General features: G+C 54.8%; 1 protein-coding gene across 1 annotated transcript in view; it reads left to right on the forward strand.

Annotated features, from left to right (window-relative positions):
• The first annotated feature begins 265 nt into the window (after positions 1–265).
• PODXL (podocalyxin like) overlaps positions 266–22,759 on the forward strand; it is a 43,938-nt gene continuing 21,444 nt past the window's right edge. Inside the window, exon 1 of the mRNA XM_081148103.1 lies at positions 266–610. Coding sequence (XP_081004229.1) covers positions 541–610 — 70 coding nt within the window. The 5' untranslated portion in view covers positions 266–540. The remainder of the gene's footprint in view (positions 611–22,759) is intronic.

The raw sequence follows: 22,759 nt of genomic DNA on the forward strand, positions 1-22,759 counted from the left end.
CACACACACTCGCACACTCACTCGCACACACACTCGCACTCACACACACTCACACACACACACACTCGCACACACACTCGCACTCACACACACTCACACACTCACTCACACACTCGCCCCCGCCCGCGCCCCCGCCCCGCTCCCCCCTCTCCAGGGCGGAGTTTCCTCCTCTGCTCATTGTTCGCGGCCCAGCGCCCGCCCAGCCCTGCCCCGCACGGCTCCGCCGCTTCCAGGGCTCCGGGGAGGGGGAGGGGCCCCGCGCGGCCAGGACGCCAGTCGCCGCAGCCCCCACCGGGCAGCAGCCGCGCGGACACAGCCCGCGACGCAGCCGCCGCCGCTCCCCCGCCGCCTGGCTCCGAGCCCCAGCCCGGCTCTGCGGCATCGGCCGCCAGCGGGGACCTCGGAGCGCGACTCGGGAGCACCGGGTCACCGCCCGGCCGCCGCCAGGCCTTCGCGAGCGGAGCCCAAGCTCGCACCCCGGGCTCTCGGACCCTCCGCCAGCCTCGCAGCCACCTGCTCCGGGCCCGGGGCCGGGACACGATGCGTTCCGCGCTCGCCCTCTCGGCGCTGCTGCTGCTGCTGCTGCCGCTGCCGTCGCTCTCCCAGACTGGTGAGTGTGCCCGGGCCCCCCACTGTGTCCGCGCGCCCCCGCTGGGCCGGCCTGCGGTGGGGCCCGCCGCGCCGCCAGGCGGGACCCGCAGCAGCCCCTCCGCCGGCCTCCCGCTCGGGCCACACGCCGAGTCCTGACCTTGCACCATCCACGCCCCTCCCAACCCGAAAACGCCGCAGGTGCCGGGCCGCGAGCGGGGATTGTCTCCGTCTGCGTTAGGGTGGGGTGCGCGGGGCGTTGTGGCGGGGCTCACGGGGGCGCGCCCGCGCTGAGCGGGTTTTCCGGGCAAAGAGCGCGGCCCCCGGCTTTCGCGCGACCCCCAGGGTCTGATTACAACTTTTTACCGCGTTGGAAGGGATGAGGGGCGGTATTGTGTGGTGGTTGATTTCAGGCAAAGCGGCACTCTGGACGCTCATGAGAAAGTCCCCAAAGCAGGTGACAAGCCTTCACTAACGGCTCACGCGGGTGATGTGTTACTTGTTCGCAAAGAGGTTTTTCCAAGCAGTGTGTGCAGGCTCAGCCCACCGAGCCCGTGCTGGAGCAGGTGGGGGGGGATAAGTAGACCTTCCATAGTCCCAGAATCACCCGAGTGAGGTCCCTGCCTCCTGGTCACCAAAGGATCCCTTCTTAGCGCATGGCCAGGACAGCGAGACCCCCCTCCCCCCTCCAGCTCCTTTGTACAAACAGGAACTTTTCTCATGCAATTTGGGCTTAGAAACACACCCATTTTCCTCCTGAAGGTGAAATGTTACCCTTTTGGGGGAACGGGGGGGGGGGGGGGGGGGGGCTGCAAACCCAATCAGAGCAGGTGTTCCAAAGCCCCTGGGGACAGCTGGAGTCAGCCCCAGACAGAGGTGCATGTCTTTCTTGCCCACCTGAGCACAGCCTGCAGTGAGAAAGTGATGTTCCTACCCTAGGGTTAGGAGGACCAGAGTGAGAGCCCAGACAGGTGCTGGCATTTGGGACAAACTCTCAGAGGGAGGGTGACCTGGCCTGGCAGTAACTCTATAGTCTCCTCTCTGCATCTGCACAGCAGGGAAGCTTTGGTGGTGGGGAGAGGCTGGAGCTCAGCACACGGGCTCCACCAGCCTGGCCTGAAAGGGAAGGGCACTCCCAGCGCATGAAGGGTGTGCCCTGGAGGAGGGGGTGCGGTGTGAGGGATGGTCTCAACAGCTCTGAAGACGGCAGTCACTGAAGATTTGTACAACTGGCAGGGCTGCGAAGATGCTAGAGAAAGTAAGTGCTCTCTCGGCCCTGCTCTCAGGGCAGCTGACCAGTGTGGCCTTGACAAACACTCTTTCTGTAAGGAGCCTCTTAGCGCCACCCAGAAGGGAGGTGGGCTAGTTCCCAGTGCTTCTGAGCTTATAGAGGCTGAGCTTTGAGGAGGGGGTGGGGACTGTGGGACAAACCCCTGTCCTCCTGTCCTAAGAGGAGGTGCTCTGGGGCCTCTTATGGGAAAAGTTGCAAGCCTGACTCTGCTGGCTTCAAGGCTGGACTGTCTTCCCTGGCATCTGGGCATTGCCCATAAGTCCTGTCTCTTCCAGGAAGCCATCCTCAAGCCTAGCACAGGGCATGGCACATGGTAGGAGCTTGATAAGTGGTAGACAAATGTGGGAAACAAAAAACAACCAGAACCTCCCTCTTGTCCCCATCAGCAAGTCACTTGACCTCTCCGAGCTCCCAAAAATGCTATTAGAATATGCAGTGACAAAGGGAAATGCTTTGAAAAGTGTTCGTCAGCAAAGGGTTATTATTTGCATACATAGATAGATGCCAGAAAAGGCTAACTTGGAGGGAGTCATAGGACTGCTCCATCTCTGTCCTTTTGCAGGTGTGGCCATCTGGGGTCATCAGGGATGGTGTGACCCCCCCCCCAAACTGTTGGAATCCTGTGATTCAGTGCTAAAATAAACACATAGGCTTATACTGTGAGTCTCCTTAACAAAGGAATTATCCCGGGACAGGTCCCCTGGGAGCTTACCTCCTTAGGCAGGCGGGTCATGCAGCCTGCAGCATAAACAGCATTAAACCCAGGGGCCTGACAGTGCATTAGACCCCTCCCCAGTGCTTTTTGGTTTGATATCCATTTCGTTGAGTCACATGGCAAGTCGTACCTCCGAGCCTTAGTTTCCTTCCCTATAAAATGACAACAAATCTCTAACCTGCAGGTCAATGTGAAGATAACTTATGTGATGAGCTTGCCATTGTGCCCAGCTCATGGTCAGGTTCAGTAAATCCTGGCTATTATGATTAGTAGAGCATATGTACTGAGCACTTGGTTGGCTTAAAGTACCCTTAGCACCAGGATTCTGCTCATGCTTGTGGGTGTCCATCTACTTGTAGTAATAAAAACTGAAACTTGAAGTGCTACATGGTGTGGGAAAGGCAGGCTTGTGAAAAGAAACACTAAGATTTGAAAAGAGGTGACCTGGGCAAAGGTTCCTGGGGTGGGAGTTTATATGGGGATTTTAACATAAAAAGGTCAGCGTGGGATAGGAGACCGTTTCCCTAGGGTGGCTGAATTGCAGGGTGCAGGGGACACACAGATTAGAGGCTGGGGGCCATGATGGGGTTTTTTGAGATGGGGTCAGTGAGCTGTGGGAAAGCTTGGGGAAGGGGGGACAGCGGGTGTTCCTAGCATGGCCCTGCTTGGGCACCGCTTTGAAGCCGGAGTGAGCAAGATTTTAGGGGTGGCGTGGGCGCAGACTGGCCTAAGCAGGTCTGAGGGTGGTAGGGGAACAGGCTGGGAAAAGATGAGAAGACTGGGGGTCACCAAGGCACCAGGTGGCAATTTGGCCAGTGCTGTGGGGTATGGCCACTGAGGAAAGGGCAGAGGAGGGAAGCTTAGCATGTGTGGGCTGGTTCTCTGGGGGTGGCCCTGGGCCTAGAGAAGTCAGGGCACAGAGGTTGGGGGAGGGGGCAGCAGGGAGGCTGCACCCCACCTGCCCTTTCTTCGGATCCATGTTTGAAGGGAGAGGAGGGCTCCTGCTGGAGGGTGGGGGTTGATATCTGCCTTTTGGAAACTGAAAGAAGAAGGGGACTCCTCCTGGCTTGAATTCCTTAGCAGGGAGGGCTGCAGAGTTAACTCCTGACCGACCTCAGGTGTCATCCTGCTGAAAAGCCTTCCCGGCTTTCCTAAGGGAACCAGTTATGTTCCATGGTCTGTTGCGTACCTCCCCCACCATGAGGTGAGACCTTTCCCCAAGGGTGGGGGTCAGCAGCATATTCATCTCCACCTCCATGGCCCAGCTCAGCGTCGGGCACTGAGCAGTTGCTCGAAGTTTGATCTGGACTGTTGAACTGAGGGGAGCTGGCCCTAGCCCCCAGTTTCTGGCCCTCTGGGAGGGGGCCTCGCCAGCTCACATCCTGGGCAGTGATGACGGCCAGTGGGCTCCTTCTGCAGCATCCAGGGCTGGCAGGAGCACCTGTTGAGGGTCCAGGCTTCTGGGCTTGGGATCCTGCCCAGACCTGTGGCTGTGGTGAGGACAGCTTAGCACTGAGCTAAGGCCCTCAAGTGGGAAGAACCCTCTGGACAGCTCACTGCACTTCATGGGAGGGAGGCTGGGATTAGATGGCTCCCACCCTGGGAGAGGCTGGCTTCCTCACACCCTTCCCACGCCAGGGGCCCTGTGCAGGTCTACGGAGTGCGCCTTCCTCCCACATAACTGGAAAAAGGAGACTGGGCTTCCTCTGCCTGCTCCCTGCTCACCAGCCCAAGCCCAAGCCTCCCTGGAGACTTCCTAACGTAGAAGCCAGGAGTTCTGGGCTCACTTCCTATTTGTGCCCATGGGGTATGAAGCAGGGCAGTGAGCTCAGCGGGTGGGGAGGAGAGTGTTCCTGTCACGTCCCATTCCCAGGAACGGGGGTGAAGTTGCATGAGCCTCTCTTTGTCATTTGTCCTGTCCACTGCGTGGGGCTGTTAGAAGATCCGATGAAATGGCACATCTGGAACTGTGACTTGGATCACACAAGCCTCACAACTGTAGGTATTCTCTCAAGGAAATTCTTCCAGAGAATCTACACGGAAGATCTTTATATTGACAATAGTGTTTACCAGAAGATTCCTTCAAGCAGGCTGTGCAAAGTAGAATTCAGTTGGCAAAGGTAATTTCCATACCACTTCTGAATAAACTAGAAAATCATAGAACACAGAATTCTAGGGCTGGGAGCCTTCTGGAAAACATCTCCACCTGCTCATTTTTCAGATGAGTGCATGCAGACTGTGCTGTGAGGTCACTTGCCCACGTTCCCAGTGACTCTCAGTGGCGGCCTCCTGGGAGCTGTGCAGATGTATGTGCAGCCACAGATACTTGTCACTGGACCTTTCTCCTGGGCGTTGGAGAAACTCATTCAAATGCTTTTCAGAAAGGAATGTAAATTGGTAACCATTCTATACTGTGCCCAGACTCTCTCCCCACCCCTTCACCGTCAGGGTTAGCTGAGGTTGGAGCCACTCTGTTACGCAAGAGTTAGGCTCTCCAAGGGCTCCCTGAGTACCTTGTCCCAGGGCTGGCCACCATGCATTGTGACTGCGTGTCTGTCTCCCACTGCCTGGGAGCCTCTGTAGTGTCCACAGTACCCAGCCAGAACCTGGAACAAATAGGTGGTTAGAAGTGCTGGTTAGACGTCCGGCGCACACATGCCACAGTCCACTGCAGATTCAGGAGCAGCCCCTCCCCACATCCCCCCACCCCAAGCTCTTCTATTGGGCCTGAGCCCTGGCCCCACCCCGGACCACTATGGCAGTGGCCAGCACAGATCCTCAGCTTAGCTTGGCCTCCTGGCCCGTCCCCATCCCCTGTCCCCACCCCTTTCCCCAACACACACCACCCTTTCTTCCTCTGTAGCCCTTATTCCCCTTGGGTCAGCCACCTCCAACTTCCCTAGGGCCAGGGCGCAGGGTGGCACCCTGTCCGCCAATTGTCATGGCCGGAAGGCTGTGTGCCTCAGCCCAGGGGGAAGAGAATTCTGAGGAGTGGCTGAGTGGCTTGCCATGCTGCCCCAGGTTGGGGTTCAGGGGGCCCTCCTAGAGCTAGACCCTTGGAGACACATGGGCTGACCAGCAACCCACAGCTGTCTGACCTCTGACCTTGCAACTGCCAGATCAACACAGAAGGGACAGTGGGGAGGCAATTCTTAAGCATATCAGCTAGGTGTGAGGCCACTGCCTCGCCCCCTGAAATTCATGAATCTCTGTCCTAGGGCCTCCTCCTTCCCCATCCAGTCTGACTCCTGTGCAAACCTGCTCTGAACACGCTGACTGGAGCCAGAGTCTCCAGCTGGGATAGCATGAGGTTGCCTTTGGACAGCTGCTACCTCACAGACCATTCCAGAGTGGGTCACCTGAGGCCCAGACACCAAGGACTCAGAGTAGACCATGCAACCAGCCCTTTCCTAAAGATCCACATGCCTCACTCCCTCATTTCTGTCAGCACTCTGCTTGAATGCCACCTTCTCAGAAGCCTTCCAGTCCGCCTTGTATAACACACTCTTGTCCCCTTACTCTGCTTATCTTCTCTATAGCACTTATCACCTGAGTGTACTCATTTCTTTTTCTCTTCCGAGTAGAATGTAAGTTCCATGAGGGCAGGGACTTCCATTCAGTGCCGTAGCCACAGCACCTAGAACAGAACCTGGCACGTAGTAGATGTTCATTAAATATTTGCTGAATGAGTGAGTGGCAAGCTGGTTTAGAACCCAAAGGCTTGCCTGCTAATTCTGAGCTTTCTAACTGCGAGGCTTCTAACCTGTTTCCAGAAGAAAAAGGCAGTTTGACAGGTGGGCTGCCCTGGGCATTGGAGGAACAGACACATGAGCATGAGAGGGAGCAGGGACTCCTGGGAGGAGGAGATCTGTGGGAGGTGCAGCAGCTAGTTCTGTTTGTTACAACTTGATTTAGCTGCTCAGAGCAACTGAAAAGAAATAGTGCATTATACAAGACAGAAGCTATATATCTCTATATAATAGTTTCAGAGGGCTGGTGTGGAGGTTCTGCCACTGTTAGCATGCTGCTTCATGGGCCAAGAGGGCTACGTGGGCTCCAGATATCAGGAAAAAGGAACAAGAAGCCTGCAGTTCCTCTTTGGAGGTTACCTGCCAGAAACCACACACAACACTTACAGTTACATTGAACAGAACTTAGTCCTGTGGCCACACCTAGCTGCAAGGGAGGCAGGAAAGAGTACTTTCCTTAGGAAAATTAATTTTTATTTCAGGCACCCATATGCCTAACCAAAAATCAGTGACTCAGTTACAAAGACAAAGCACAGAATGGATACTGAAATAGATCTCTGGCAAATGCTGCCATAGACCCCGGCCCCTGAAAACCATGGTTTTCTCTGCGGCTGCCCTTAGTCCTAGCCTTGCAGTCAGACCAACTTTGCATCTGCATGAATAAAATGTAAGTAGTTGTCCTCAATGGCCTGAGGTTTTGTTACTTCTGGCTGAGAGCCCCTTCTAGCTTAGCTCTTGTTTTTTGTGGCTCCAGCCTTTTGGTACTGATGGAGCAGTTCCTTGTAATGCACAAGAAAACCCAGCTTCCTCTCACTCAGGTGCCTCAGCCTTGAGCTACTCCGGTGAGCTGAGGTGGCCTGGGGACTACCATGAGTAGGGCCTCCCCCAGAGCAGGCATAGGGGGACCTGCTTTCTCCCACTGGCCTCTGGGTGACAAAGAAGTATTTCTGTACTCCACCTTCCCCTTCCCACGTCAGTGGGGTGAGTATAGGGCAGAGGGAGATACTATACTGCTTTAGAAGTTTGGTCCAGGAGCACAGCAGCTGGAGGCCAGTGGCTTTCACATCTGGTGGAAGTGTTCTGTGAGATGCCTTGGGGGCCACCAAGAGTTTGGGGTGCACTCCTGCAGGGGAAAACTAAGAGTACACCAATTTGGGGGGAGGAATGTCACATCCCACCCATTTCACGCAGCTTTGCTTTTATCTGTTCTGTGTAGTAGGTCTCCACATAAGAATTTCTTTGAGGAAAAGTCCTGTCAAAGAAAAGAAAAACTGAAATTTCTTAGCATATGCCCCAGGTTTTGAAGTTAAAAGCTTGGGTTTTAGTCCGAGCTTTGGCACTTACAAGCCTTGTGACTTCAGACTTGTTCCTGGGAGTCTGTCTCCCCAACCATAAAATGAGTAGGATGCCTTCCTCAACAGTGAGTGTTCAGTGCAATCACACAGGTGGTGTGCTGACACAGTTTAGTTTTATTTTATTTTATTGGCTTCAGCTCTAAAAAGACCCTGCTATTGCCTCCTCCCAAGCTGGACCCACTGGGCCAAGCTTTCTCTGTGGCTCTTGCCCAGGAACCAGCCTTTCCCCATTTAGTCACTGCCCCACAGCCAGGTCACTGGGGCGAGGGCCCCAGTTCTGGGGGCTTACTTGTAGACCACAATCCCGGAGGAGGGTGGCCAGGGTGTGCTTGGCTAAGAGGAGCTCTGTCCGCCAGCCCCCAGTTCCCACCAGTGGCTTTTCATCCCAGCCCTAGGGGGCGCTGCCCTTCACTTTTGGGCTTCAAGTGAAAACAGGCTTTCCTGAAGCCCGGCAGACTCTGATCCCTGTAGACTGCCCATCACACTGAAATGGAGTCTCACATCCACAGCTGTTTTCCACCTGGATAAACGTTCCTCGGCCACTGCGCTTGTCCAGCCTGCAGATCTGAGTCTCTCCCCGTCTCCTTGTACTTAGCACTCATTCTCCTCAACCAACTCTACCCTCTCGCACCAAATCCCCGGTGACACCACCCAGTCCAGGCTGCAGAGCCTGATGTTGATCTTCCCACAGCCATCTGTACACTTGCCTCCTGAGAGAGGGGAGGGGAGGAAGGGAGGGGTATGAGGTTACAATCCGGCTACTAACATAGACCAGGGAGCTGACTGTTTTCTCACAAAGACAAGAAGTGGGAGGAAGGTAGGAACTTTCTGCACAATAAACCCCAGGGGGCCCTAACCGGTTTGGCTCAGTGGTTAGCGTGTTGGCCTGAAGACTGAAGGGCCCTGGGTTTGATTCTGGACAAAGGCACATACCTCGGTTGCAGGCTCGATCCCTGGCCCCGACCGCTTGCTGGAGGCAGCCAATCGATGTGTGTCTCTCTCACATCAATGTTTCTCTCTCTATCCCTTCCATTCTTGATGCTCTAACCACTGAGCCAAACTGGCTAGGGCTCCATCCGCTTTTCAGTAGATTATCTATTAACATCTTGTGCAAAAATACTGATGTAAAGGTAGAGTGACCAACTGCCCCAGTTTGCCCGGGACTGAGGTATCCTGGGATGTGCGATGCTGAGTGCTAAAACCCAGGTAGACCCATGTAAAGACCTCACCTGGGCTGAGAGAACATCAGATGTAAAAGCACACTGGTGTGTCTGAGGCTTTGCTAAACCTTTGATGTGGAGAGGTAGCCTTAGCTGGCCTTCCTTCCTTAGGGCATTCATAGGAAACCGCACAGAAGGCTGGTTGGGCCAGCTGTTTGTGCCAGAGCCTGTGCAGGAACAAGGTACATTCCAGGCCCCTCATGGGTCTTTAATGATGGTGCTGCTTCTCAGAAGTTGGAGGCATTGCTAAGAGAATTGTAGACATGTTTGATCTTTCTGCCCAGATGGAGCAAACATTGTTGCTCCTGGCTTTTTTCCTGTTGGGCCTCAAAGCCCCCGCTGCTTTGAGTCCCTGATGCTGACAGCATCATGGTTCTGTTGTAAATGCAGTGTGAGCCCCTCATCCTGTCATTTTGCCCCTGGGACTTGGAGAAGGGGGTTCCAGAGGACATACTCTCAGCCAGCACTGCCTCCGTGGCTCACCCGGTGCAGTGGTGCTCAGGGCTTTCTCCCCAGCTCTGGTGAAGCCCGGCCTGCTGAGGTGCATGGATCTCGTCCACCTTCAGGCTGTCATTTTTCCTGGGAGTCTGAGAGCCAAATGGCTGAGAGGAGGAGGGGAGAGCATCTTGTTTGCTGAGTCACCTCCTTGCATGTGTTTTCCAAGCTGCACTGTTCGCAGGCAGGTCGCTGAGCTCAGCTTAGTTCAGTAAGCGCCAGGTCCCCCACCTCAGGCAGATGCAGCCCTGCGCGCCAGCCCTAGGGGGCGCTGCCGAGTACTGTTGGCTGGGTCTCAGCCTGCTGCCCCCTTTCCCAAGCTGTGTGCTGTCGGCCCACTCCTCAGCATCCCCTCTTCCACCCAGGCTGCATTCGCCTGGACGCCCCAGAGCACCACACAGAGCTGCTCCTCACCCTGAGGTCATCCCACTTTCCACTACCCTACAGCCTCAGTTGGTCCAGGCACTGGAGGGCTTGCGCTGTGGACACCTGGCTTCTGGGGACAGGCAGGGTGGGAACCTGTCCACAGGCCCTCCTTCTCCCCTTGGTATCCTGGGAGCTTGCACTTAGGTGGAGAAACACTTTGGCTTTACTCCCAGGCCCAGGGAGATCCTGGAAGTCTGGTCCTGACCACACTGAACCCCATCTCTGAATTCCATGGGCTTTTTCGGGCAACCCTGTCAATGCACCAACCGTAACTGCCCCTGGGCCTCCTGTTAATTAACTTTTTGTGTGCTCTGTGTGTATGGGGTGGCGGCAAGCACGGGGAGATACTCAGGAGGGTCCATCTGAGTTGGGTGTCGAATAAAGAGCCACGGAGAAAGAGAAAACAGGTTTGCAAGAGGAAGGTGCTCCACCACTTGGGCAGAGTGCTTCTTGCCGGCCCCAGTTTCCTCATCTGTGGGTGAGGGGCTGGCCCAGGAGATCTCAAGGACCTTCCTATTTAGTATTTCTTTGACTCTTTTGAAGACTTGACGTGTCTGACGATTTTGACCCCAGAACTGCTGGCATAATGGGACTGGGATCAACTGTGTGGTTGCACCCAGGAGGGCCAGGGAAAGGGGGGTCTGGGGGAGCCTAGATTGGACAGCACTGAGGCTCTGAGTCCTTGGAGATGGCTGGAGGCGAGGGAGCTGTTCCTATCGAGGGAGCTGTTCCTATCGCAGCTGGTTGCTGGGGACAACCAGTGATGCCTTGAATTCCTGGATAATGTGAGGGAGGGCGTGTGTGCATGTCCCCTGTGATCTTGGGGAGCGCTCGCTTTCTGGATGGCCTAGGCCCTGTCTCTTCACCTTACTACAGGCCTCCCCATCCAGTGGCCAGGAGCATATGGGCATATGTGCCCTGCTGCAGCAATTTTCAACTGCTGTGCCACAAGAATCTCTGTCTATCTATCTATCATCTATCTATCATCTACCATCTATCTATCATCTATCTATCTATCTATCTATCTATCTATCTATCTATCTATCTATCTATCATCTATCATCTATCTATCTATCTATCATCTATCATCTATCTATCTATCTATCTATCATCTATCTATCTATCTATCTATCTATCTATCTATCTATCTATCATCTATCTATCATCTATCATCTATCATCTATCTATCTATCTATCTATCTATCATCTATCTATCATCTATCTATATCTATCTATCATCTATCTATCATCTATCTATCTATCTATCTATCTATCATCTATCTATCATCTATCTATCTATCTATCTATCTATCATCTATCTATCTATCTATCATCATCTATCTATCTATCTATCTATCTATCATCTATCTATCTATCTATCATCTATCTATCTATCTATCTATCTATCTATCTATCTATATCTATCATCTATCAATCATCTATCATCTATCTATCATCTATCTATCATCTATCTATCTATCTATCTATCTATCTATCTATCTATCTATCATCTATCTATCTATCTATCATCACCTATCATCTATCTCTCTAGAATAAACGCCTTTATTACATGAGTTGAGATGGGATGGAATAAGATTTATTTGTCTTTCTGGGCCCTGATTTTCCTCAGCTGGAGCCCCAGCTCCTTACCCTTCAGCACAGAGCCATCTGCAGGCCACGCTGGCCTGGTCTTGGAGATGCACGCAAGAAGCTTGCCTGCTGGAGCTGCTCCTCCAGGAGGCTGCTGATTGTAGCATTCTTTTTCCTTTCGTCATCTTTCTTCTGAATTTTCTTTGACCGTTTTTTGTTTGAAATCTCTCCGTCCTCAGGAGTCACCGTGGCCCCTTCTTGCGGCCCAGGGGCAGTGCCTAGCGGGACTCGTGGCGCTGTCGGGACTTGTGGCGCTGTCAGTGAGCACGAGGCAGCTCTTCTCTACTCTAGAGGCTCGGTACGGACCAGTTCATTGTTGGATGCAGTGTAGACGTCAGTAATCCTTGTTTTGCACGTACAACACTCGGATCTTTAGGAAAAGCTGTCACGTCCAGCCTCAAAGATCAGCACTGCTTGCTACCTCCTGTACACGGACTGCGTGTATGTGGCGGGTGCCAATCTCAGTGTTGGCAGCAGGGCATCCCAGCTCCTGTTTTTGCTTCCTGCGGCAGGGTTTTCTCTTGTCCCTGGTCTTGGGGGCTTGTGCCAGTTGTTCCGAGAGGCCCATGGCTCGGTGCCGGCTGGAAAGAGCCTGCAAGACTTTTCCAAGCATGCATACCTGACTCTTTAGTCAGGGTCACTGACCTCTTTCCCCTTAGATTGTCAAATAAAAAAATCACAACAGCCAACAAAACAGTAGCCATCGGTGTGAATGAACTGAAATTATACCTTTTTCTTTTCTTTTGTCAGATCGTCAAAAATATATATTTTTTGGTGTACCACAGAATTTTAATAATTAGTGTGTGTGCCGTGAGGTGAAAGAGATTGAAAAGTGCCCAGCAGGACAGCGAGCCTGCTTTGGGAGTTGGACCACAGAGTTCTAGAAGCCAAAGAAGGTGTGACCTGGCGCCCTGTACTCTGCCCCTCGGCCCATCTGTCCCTCGTTGGGGTGGGATTAAGTGATGTTTAGGGTCCCACTAGTTCTGATGTTACGACCCAGGGATGCAGAGGAAAGACGTCTGCATAGGTTCTAGGGGGAACGCACCAGCCACTGGTTATGGAGGGCTGTGTCCTCAGTCAGAGCTTGGCCTGGCTGCTCAGTAGCTCACTGCCTCTCTGGCCCTTGTTTCCCCAGCCTGAGGGGTGGGCATCAACTCTTTTTCTGGCTGCTTCTTCAGGTAGGACACTATCACTGTGAAAGCAAAGACCGGTGTGTAAGGGGAGATGAGAAAGGCAATGCTCCTCGGTCTCGGCATCTCTGAAATCCCAGGCCCTGGGTTGTGCCACACTCCAGAGCACCCGCTCTTCAGATGGGAAACACAAGGCGGGAGGATGGTGGTGACTGACCCAGAGTGGAGTCCTGAGGCTCCGTAGCTCCTTCCACTTTAGGTGCCCCTTAGTGTGCTCCGGGCACAGAGGGGGCCAAAGAAACTTGGCCTAGACACCTGGGCTTCTGCGCCACCGGGCAGGGGAGCACGACTGGAAACACAGCAAGGAGAATGGAGAAGGCAGTTGGCATGGGAGCATGGGAGGCAAGGGAAGAGATGGTGCCTCCCCTCCCACTCCCAAGCCTGACTTCAATATCAGTCAGTGTGATCTGAGAAAGCTGGGCCCCCCTGCCTGACCCGCAAAGCTTCACAGGGAAGCATTTCACTCTGCTCCCCGTTTCTTCTGAAAAGAAGAGCTGTGAAATCCGCGTGTGTGCATGTGCGTTTTCACCTTGTGGCCTCCCTCTCTGTGTCATGAAGCCTCAACGACTTTTGGGGGATGAATTTTCAGCTGTTTGGACACCTGGCTCCAACCAAGGCTGGCTCTGGGATCCTTGATTCACTTCCCTAGGCAGAGGCCATAGGAAACTGAGCTTCCTTGACTAGCTCCAGCATCTCAAACACAGGGACGGCTTGGCTTTGTTTAAAAGGAACGACAGTGGCGTTTACAAAGCTTGTTCTTTCTAAGCAATACCCCTCCCCTATTGGACTCTCACTCGCCCGAGGGAAGCTAAGAGCTCTCCCATCTTCACACACTAGAGAAAGCCAGATTCCATGCTCTATGGGGAGTGTCAGGCCTTTTGCCTACCTTTGGGGCCAAAAGCAGAGACTGGACTTTATTTAGCCTCCTTGCAGAGTACAGGGGGGCAGGGGCAGGGGCCTGCATGCCCAGCACGCTCAGACCTGGTCTGGGGACCGAGCACTAACGTGGATTCCTGTGCAGCAAGAAGGATGCAGGTGTTATTCCTGGAAGGGGTGAACTCTCTCCAGGACAGAAAAAACAGTTTGGGAATTTGGAAAGCTCAGCTTGCTGCCTTAACCTTCGGCTTCCACCAGGCGGAAACCAGTCAGTCCCTGGGAACTTCACAGGCCCCATTTCACAGAACTTTCTCACGTGGCTCCCGGAGACGACTGTCCCCATCTAGGCTGGACTTCCCTCTGGCTCCTGGCCCTTGTTTGTTTCCAGCTGGGACTGGAGCCTGGTCCCTGGCAGAGGTTTCCAGGAGCGGACCAGAAACCTGTACACATCTGGTTATTTTCATGGCTTCGGGAGGTGGCGTGGGAATGACAACGTGCTGCCTCAGAAAAATAATTACGGAGGTTGTTTTTGAACTGACTGCTGAGGGAAGAGTCAGGTGCGAAACGTGCGTGCGCACTTTGGCTGTGAAAGTGTGTATGTGCCCGAGGACTCAGCGCAGCAGGTGCTCCCGGGGTCAGAGGGGGCCAGATGAGAAGTCGTGTGAGCCCTGTGCCCTGTGCTGTGGTGACTGTAGTGCCATCTGAGAACACTGCCCTCACAGATGGCCCGCTCCCCGACTCCTACAGGTCCTGTCTCCCCAGGATCCTGCCCCTCAGAGGGTCTGGGAGACGCACAGGGATCACATGTAAAGCTCTCAGCTCAGGGTCTGGCTGATGTGATGTGGCCTCAATAAGTTGCTGATGTCTAAGTTTAAGAGTAATGATGATAAACTGATTTTGATGGATGTGCAGAAAATTCCATCATGCGAAGAGAGAGGAAGCACATGAGCAGGCCTGTGCCCGCGGTCTCGGACCCGACATGGGCTCTGCCATACACGCAGCACCCTGCCCTCCGGCCCCAGAACTCCAGGCACAGACACAGTAAAATGCTGGCAAGGTTGGCAGCCCAGCTTCCCATTCCAGCCGGCCCTGCCGCTCTGTAGATTTGGAGTATTTTGACATTTTCCCCCAAAGCTTATGCATGTTTTTAAAAGTTCATTTTGTTCCAAGATAGATATTTCTCTCTCCCTTGAAAGGCAAGGAGACCAAGGCCCCAGGAGGCCCCAGGTCACACAGGCCCAGGTCTCCCATCCCCAGAACTTGTTCTTTCTGTGGAAGCTACATGTACATCACATCTGTGGTCCTTGAAATACCTCCCTCGGGGTCTGGCCTGTTGTACTGACCTTTGGACAGGAGCCTTTCCGGGCAGGGGGGTGAGCTCAGCCAGCCGGACATTGCCCTGCCCTTGCAGGCCGGTGGCTTGGCGGCTCCTGGGCACACCGCCCGGTCAGACAAATCAGGATTCACATGCTCTGCAGCAGGCCAAGGGATTAGGAGGCCTTGGGAAGGGTATTGTTTTAAGGAGGTTAATCCTCTCTCCGGCTCATGACAGCCTGGCCCCTTCCCTGGCAGGCTGGCCGTCTCTACGTGAAGCCTGACACACCTGTCCCAAACCTCCAGGGGTCAGCACGTGCACACCCTCCTGGTAGGAGCAGCAGCGACAGGTGGCAGAGGCAGCCCAGGCTGGGACCTCCACATGAGTGGGAGAGGAACCAGAGGGTGGCGGGGCTCTGCCACAGGTTGGGCGGGGCAGCAGCCTTGGTGGCACTGTTCATTGAATTCCAACTTCTTCTCTTACCTCTCTGCCTTCAGCAACAGAATTATAGTGAGTAATTCCAAGAATGCATTTAGAAACTTCCTGCTCTGGAGCTCATTCCTGTTCCGGCTTGGGGGTGGGGTTCTGCCCTCTGACCCTCACTTGGGGAGTTTCTGATGGGGTGGATGGGGGTGTGCAGCCAGCCCTGGCCTTTGGTTGTCATTAGGAGGGATCTCACGTCATTGAAGCCACCCCTCTGTGAATCATGTGGAAACTAAGGCTTCCGAGCTGGCATGCAGGGAGGGAGTTGAGAGCAAAACAGGCCTCCCAGCTCCCCCTCTGCACCCACCACTCCATCTCGTCCAGGCCCCTGGCACTAAAGCCCACATTTGATAAAAACTGGCTGGCCAGGGAGTGTCTGGGATGACAGAGCCAAGTGGAGTGGCCCACACAGAGAGGGCCTGAGATTCTGCATGGGGGTGGCATCTGGGCAGCAGGGGAGGAACTCAGAGAAGGAGCTCAGGAGCCGGACCTGGAGCTGCGTCCTTGGCTTGCACTGGAGCCAGCCAGCCTGCCTGGTTCAGCTTTCTCCCCATGCCCTGTGGGACCAGCTGCACGGGCCCTGTCCATGCAGCTCAGCCTGCTTGAAGTGCAGATATCTCTTCCCTGAAGGCATGAGCTGCGGTGTTTGTGGCAGCCCTGTGCATAGTGGCCACACCCTGGAAGCCACCACATGCCCAGCAGCATAGAATTTGTAAAGGTGCTGTGGCACTTTCCTATAGTAGCAAACTCTACCACAGTGAGAACCAACAGTTGACAACTGCTTACCACAGGAGGGGTGTGTCGCGCAAATAAAATGCTTGGGGAATGAAGCCAGGCCCAAAAGTCAGTACTGCGTGATGCCATTGATACGAAATTTAAAAGCAGGCAAAACTAACCCGGGATCTTTACGTCAGAAGAGAGGTCACCCTTGGGGATGGAGAGTGGCTGGAGGGGAACACAGGAAGGGCTTCTGAGATTTGGGGTCCTGTTCTGTGGTCTGGGTGCTAGTGGCATGGGTGTGTTCCATCCACACCTGTGACACGTGTAATTCTCTGAATGTAATTTTTCGATAAATCACAGTTGAAATGAAGGGGGTGGGGGTGGAGAGGTGTTCTCTGAGGACCTGCTAACTGAACATAGCCGGAGGTACCGCAAGTGAACCCCTGGCAGAGATACTGAGCAGCCAGAACTGCAGGCCCCAGGCAGACAGTTCAGGTGGCCAGCTCAGGCCTGGGTTTCATTTTTGGTGAAACCAAGGGGGAGGGGAGAGAGGCCCTGGAGCAGGGGCTATCAGCCCCAGAGGAGAACAGGAAAAGATCCTGTTAGGTGCACCGACTGTCTGCTGTTGGCTTCTACCCCAGCCCTGCCCTGACCCCAGCTGCCTGTCACTGGTCATTCCTGTGAGGGTAGAGAGAGGGAAGCACCAGGCGGCCCCATCCCTGGGAACACACTTAGCGTCCCCTGGGGATGGGTGCTGTGCAGGTGCCAGGGGTCCTCGGGGAATCGCCACTGTCCCTTCCATGAGGGTCTCAGCACTGAGGAGCGACATTGCTAGTAAGTGGTCACAGCCACCTCTGTAAGGCCACCACCTACACTCACCCCTCTGACGGGTGAGTTATTTATTGGACTGTGGTGCTCTGAAATTTTAAAATTTATTCTTTCTTTCTTGCTTGTGAAGAATTGACAATTTAGGTGTTTCCCTTTGTCTCTGAGAGCGGTTGTAAATACTTGAGCTCAGTTTCTAATAGTCGGCTAGTACAGGTGACTCTTGGGTTCTTCAGGGACATCATAGAATTGGGTCCACAGCTGGACAGAAACCTAGGCTTCCAGCCCAGCCCCAGGAGGGATCGTGTGCATCGGGGTGGGCAAACGCCAGCTCAGCCACCTGTGTGTGTAAATAAAGTTTTATTGGAACACAGCCACGCTCATTTATTTACATACTGCCTGTGGCTGCTTTTGGGATACAGTAAAGTCAAGTAGTTGCAACAGAGACTGTATGGCCTGCAAGGTCTAAAATATTTCCTCTCTGACCCTTTACAGAAAAAGTTTGCCAACCCCTATTAGACATGACTGCCCCAATGTCATTATTCTACAAATGGAAGGCAAGAAACTTAAGTGGCTTGCCCAAGTAGCAGCCCCCCACTCTTAGCTTGGTCTCCTTCCTCAGGGAAGCAAACTGGCGCCCCAGGGCCCTGACTGTCCACTTGCTGTGGTATTTATTGAACAGCTCAGTTAACCTTTCTGCACTTCATTTCTTTCTTTTTTTTAACATTTATTGATTCATTTTAGAGAAAGAGAAATACCAGTTCGTTGCTCCACCCATCCAGGTCTTCACCAGTTGATTCTCATGTGTACCCTGGCCGGGGATCAAACCTGCAACCTGGTGTGTCGAGACAACGCTCCAACCAACTGAGCTGCCCGGCCAGGGCATGCCCTTCAATTCAGTTTCTTAATAATGGAAACTTTTGGAGGTTTTCAACCTTGAGATGCCACATAAAAGCCCGGCAGGGTGGTTGACGGGTGGTCAGGACATTTTAATCCATGAGTTCCCCGCCTTCTTCCAGAGACAGACTCTTATCAGACTCTTTCATTGACATCCCCACCGCCCAGGGTGGGCTGGGGAAGGCGGGAGAGGTGCTGAAGCTTGGCTTCACCAAGGAGGAACCCCAGACCTGAGCAGGAGATGGGGACACCTAGCATACCCCACTCCCCGCGTGGCCCCTGACACCAGGCACAGGTCCCGGAGCCCAGCGGGCCTTAAATAGCTCTCACGGAAGAGAGGCCCATGCCCAGGGTGCCCAGCCTTTCCTTGTGAGCCTGGAGCCTGAGGCCGATGTCAGGGCACAGCTTCAGGCTGCCAGCAGGAAAGCCCCCCCCCCCCTTGTCCCTGCTCTGACTCTCCCCCAGGCTCCTCTGAGGAGGTGAGGAAACTCTTCCTGGAGCCAGGCCCCACCCAGCCTCAGGCTCCTCTTCCTGCCCCAGGAAGACTCGGCTCACCCCCTTATTTGGGAATTCGCTTGGCCATGGCCACCCTGGTGCTGTCATCTCCCCCACCTCTCCCCAACGTGGCCGTGCCTCCCTGGGGAACCTGGGAAGAGCCCCGATGGGTCTGTGGAAGCCTGTGTTCACCCTCCCCACCCCCCTTGGGTGAAGGCCTGTGCAGGCATGAGCATCCCTGGAGGGGGGACAGGCATGTTCCAGCCTGGCTCTGTAAGGGGAGGCGCGGGGGGGGGGGGGGGGGCATGACCCGGGCTGGCCAGCAGAGGGAGTCTGTCCCGTGTACCTGGGGTACAGTCACAGCTGATGTTAACTGAGCACTTTCTATGTGCAAGCACGGCTCTCAGCATATAGAGGTCCGACTCAATTACTATTCTTACCCTCTTCACTTGTGACAGGGAAACCGAGGAACAGTGTTAAGACACTTGCCTGGCACACAACCTGTGTGCGGTGGAACAGGGACTTGAACCCAGGTGGTTGGGCTCCGAAGTGTGCGCTCTTAGCCACTGTTTCAGGGAGGGGGCGAGAGAGAGAAGGGTTATACATTGGGACTGGGATGTGTGGGGTCTGCAGCGGGTACCCCAGGCGCTGGGCCACACTCACAGGTGTAAGCAGTAAGGTTTGCTGGCTTGGGGCAGAAGAAGTGAGGGGAGGCCCCCTGGCCTCGGCGCGCAAGCCTGCGGGGAAGGGTGTACTCAGGTGAGGGCTGCTTTGGCTGCCTTCCTCCGTTGCTGGGAGACCTCCATGCTGGACAGTGGCTGTTCTGTCCTGCCCAGGGAAACCGCCAGACCAGGACCCACCCTGGGAGCGAGTGTCAGGCAGTCCAGCTGAAACAAGCTGATAAGGGCTGAACAATTCCAGATTTGAAGAATGCCTGGAGTTATCTTCCCTGATGGGGCAGCTCTGGGTGGCTGGGAGAGGCGATGCTGAGGAGCCAGGCCTGACAACTTCCTAGGGTGCTGTCCTGCTGTCCAGAGGCACCAAGAGAACAGGGGAAGGGATGGGGCCCTGGGGAAAGGACCACAACCTGTGGCCACACTTGTCTGCCTGACCACCCACCCTGACTGGGGGTGATGAAGGCAGGTTGGGACCCTGCCCTTCCCCAGACATTGGAGCTGTCTTTGCTGTTATTTTTATTCCCATTATTCACCTCCACCCCCAGCCCCTTGTCTTAGTTAGCTTGGGCTGCTGTAGCAAAATCCCACAGCCTGGGTGGCCTCAAGACAGATCCTTCTTTCTCACAGTTCCAGAGGCTGGCAGTCCCAAGGTCAGAGTGGCAGCATAGACAGGTTCTGGACAGACTGCTCTTCCTGACCTGCAGACAGCGCCTTCCTGCGTGTCCCCGCACGGCAGAGAGAAGACACTCCGCTCCGGTGGCTCTTCCTCTAACACACTAACCCCATCGTGGGGGGTCTGCTCTCATGACCCCATGCAAATCTCCTGAAGGCCCCAACTCCTAATACCATCACATTGCAGGGTAGGGCTTCAACATATGAATTGAGGGGGCACCAAACGTTCAGACCATAATGCCCCTAATGCCAGAGAAGTTGACTGGGTACATCTTTGGGGTCCTTGACCCAGGCAGGGGGCTGTTTGGAGGGGCATAGAGAGCAGCCTCAGAGGTCATTACCCCCATTTTTCAGATGGGGACCTGTGGCAGGCTGAAAAATGTCCCCCTCTCCCAAAATAAAAAGATATACATGTCAAACCCTGAAACCTGTGATTGTCACCTTACGTGGACAAAGGGTCACTGCAGATGTAATTAAGCTAAGGAACTTGACATGAGGTCATCCTGGATTACCTGGTGCTGTTGAGAAGTTTGACTGGGTAGTCATACCTTTTTCTTGCTGACACATTTCCTTATAAGAGGCACAGAGAGGAAGCGGCAGCAATATGACCATGGTGACAGAGATTGGAAAGACACTGCTGCAAGCCAAGGAATGCCTCCAGCTGCCTGGTTAAGACCCTGGTGAGGGGTGGGGTGGCGGGATTCGTTTTTTTAACGCCACAGAGGACAAGCATTTATAAGGGGTTGGTACAGGACTAGAAGCCAGAAGAGGCAAGGAAGTGTTCCCCTCAGAGGTTCCAGAGGGAGGCCCACTCATTGATTTCAGACTTTCGGCCTCCAGAACCAAATTCTGGAGAATAAATTTTTGTTGTTTTAAGCCTCCCAGTTTGTGGGAATTCAAATGGCAGCCACAGGAAACCGATATAAGACCCTGGACACAGAGAGGGTCTGGGCTCACCCAAGCCCAGTGCAGAGCTGGGAGGTCAACTCAGCTGGTTGGGACAGGGGAGGCCAGTCAACCTCCCTGCTCCCCTCCCTAGGCTCCTGGTCCAGAGCTCTGACATTTTTCAAGGCAGCCCCTGCCCACAGGCCCCTTGCTGATGCTGTCCACCCAGAGCAGGCTCCCCCCCCCCCCCCAAACTGGTTAGGACCTTGGTGTGGGGAGGGGAGCAGGATTAGCTTTCTTAATGCCACAGAGGACAAGTATTTATTTATAAGGAGCTGGTACAGGATCAATGCTATACCCAGGGCGGAACACCAGAGCAAACAGTCTCCGAGGACAGGACCCACACTGGGCAGAGAAGAGAGTGGAGGAGTGCTTGTTGGTGGAAGGCAGTGAGTACTCAGCCAAGCAAGGAGGCAGTGGGAAAGGATGACCCAACTCTGCTGAGGCAGGGACTCCTAAAGACCGGCTGGGATGAGGGGCGTTGACTTATTTTATAAAACCCCAGAAGCACAGAGGTGGGGATATAACATGGGAGGGGGGTTGTATTGTATCACCTCTTTCAGAGGGAGAGTGGAGGGGGCTGAATGCAGTAAAGAGAGGACATCTGATATGCTGGCACTGGGGGCAGTCTGGCCAGGCCACCAGAGGGCCTGGAGGCCCTCTCAACTCCTAGGGCAGCCCCAGGTCCCTCACTGCCCCAGGAGTTCAGGGGCATCCTTCCAAAGCGCCTCCATCCCACCAGCCCAACTGTCATCCCCAGCTACTACCCAGAAACCTGACAATAAAGGATCTGGGGTCTGAGAGGGGTGGGCCCTAGAGAGCTGGGAGGGGCTCAGGCTTCAAGCAGACGGAACCTGTGGCGCATCGCCACCCTTCCCCGTCCCTGGCAGTGCCTCCTGGGAGGGAAGAGGCTCACGGAGCAGACATCACATGCTGGAAAAATGAGTGTGAGGTCAGGCAGCTCCAGGAGGGGACAGCGAGGCCTCTGAAGCGGCTAGTTAGGATGGCTCGTCGCCACCGCCCAGACAGGCCTACAGCATTGTGCCTGGGAAAGTGCCTGCGCAGCCTCGGGGACTTCAGAAATCACAGATGTGTCTCTTCCACAGAGGCCAGGACCAGAGGCAGAGCCGGGGCCAGAAGGCTCAGGTCTCAGATCTCCCAGCCTGAGCGCTTTCCTTTGTCACACCAGACATCGCCTTATCCCGCCTGGTCTCTGCCCTCCACTGTGCCCCGCGGAGCTTTCTGGCTTTATTTCCCTGGAGATAGCAGCTGGGGGAGGTGAGCCGGGGTAACGGAGGAAGGAGAGGTGGACACTGGTGTCCAGGCCGGAGCCTCCCAGCTCCCCGCCTTCCTGCCCCCCTTCCACACACCCTCTTCCTGGGCATTCTTCTCAGTTTCCTTTTCCCGCTATTAATAGTGGGGAGTCGGGCCCAGGGCTGTGGATAGCCAGGAACAGGAGGAAGCCGGCCCTCGCCAAAGGTCCAGAGCAGCGTTCGCACCCCAGGGGAGCGGGCTAAGGCGGGCTTCTCCCCCGCGCGCCCACTCCCCACCCTGCAGCTAAGCATGGGCCGGGACCCTCACCCTCACCCCACTGCGTCTGCCCCCTGTACCGCGCCCTTTCAGCACAGCTTCAAGACCGGCTTCAGTGTCATCTCCTCCCTGCAGTTCTCTTACTGACTGCTCGGTACTCCCCTCACTCCCCTCACTCCCCTCACTCCCCCCACTCCCCTCACTCCCCTCACTCCCCTCACTCCCCATCATTCCCATCACCCCCATCACTCCCCTCACTCCCCTCATTCCCCTCACTCCCCATCATTCCCATCACCCCCCTCACTCCCCTCACTCCCATCACTCCCATCACTCCCCATCATTCCCATCCCTACCCATCATTGCTCCCCATCATTCCCATCACCTCCATCATTGCTCCCCATCATTCCCATCACTCCCATCACCCCCCTCACTCCCCATCACCCCCCTCACTCCCCTCACTCCCCATCACTCCCCATTTCTCCCATCACCCCCCTCACTCCCCATCACCCCCGGAGACTTTCCCTCCCTTCTCTCTATCTCAGTTTGCAATGACATTCTCAGTGGCCTCAGCACCCACTTGGATAAACAATGAAATGCCCTGGCCTCCCATTTTCTCGAGCTTTCTGCATCTCCGCTTCATTCAGC

This window comes from Miniopterus schreibersii (genome assembly GCF_964146895.1).
Source record: "Miniopterus schreibersii genome assembly, chromosome: 9".
NCBI lineage: Eukaryota > Metazoa > Chordata > Mammalia > Chiroptera > Miniopteridae > Miniopterus > Miniopterus schreibersii.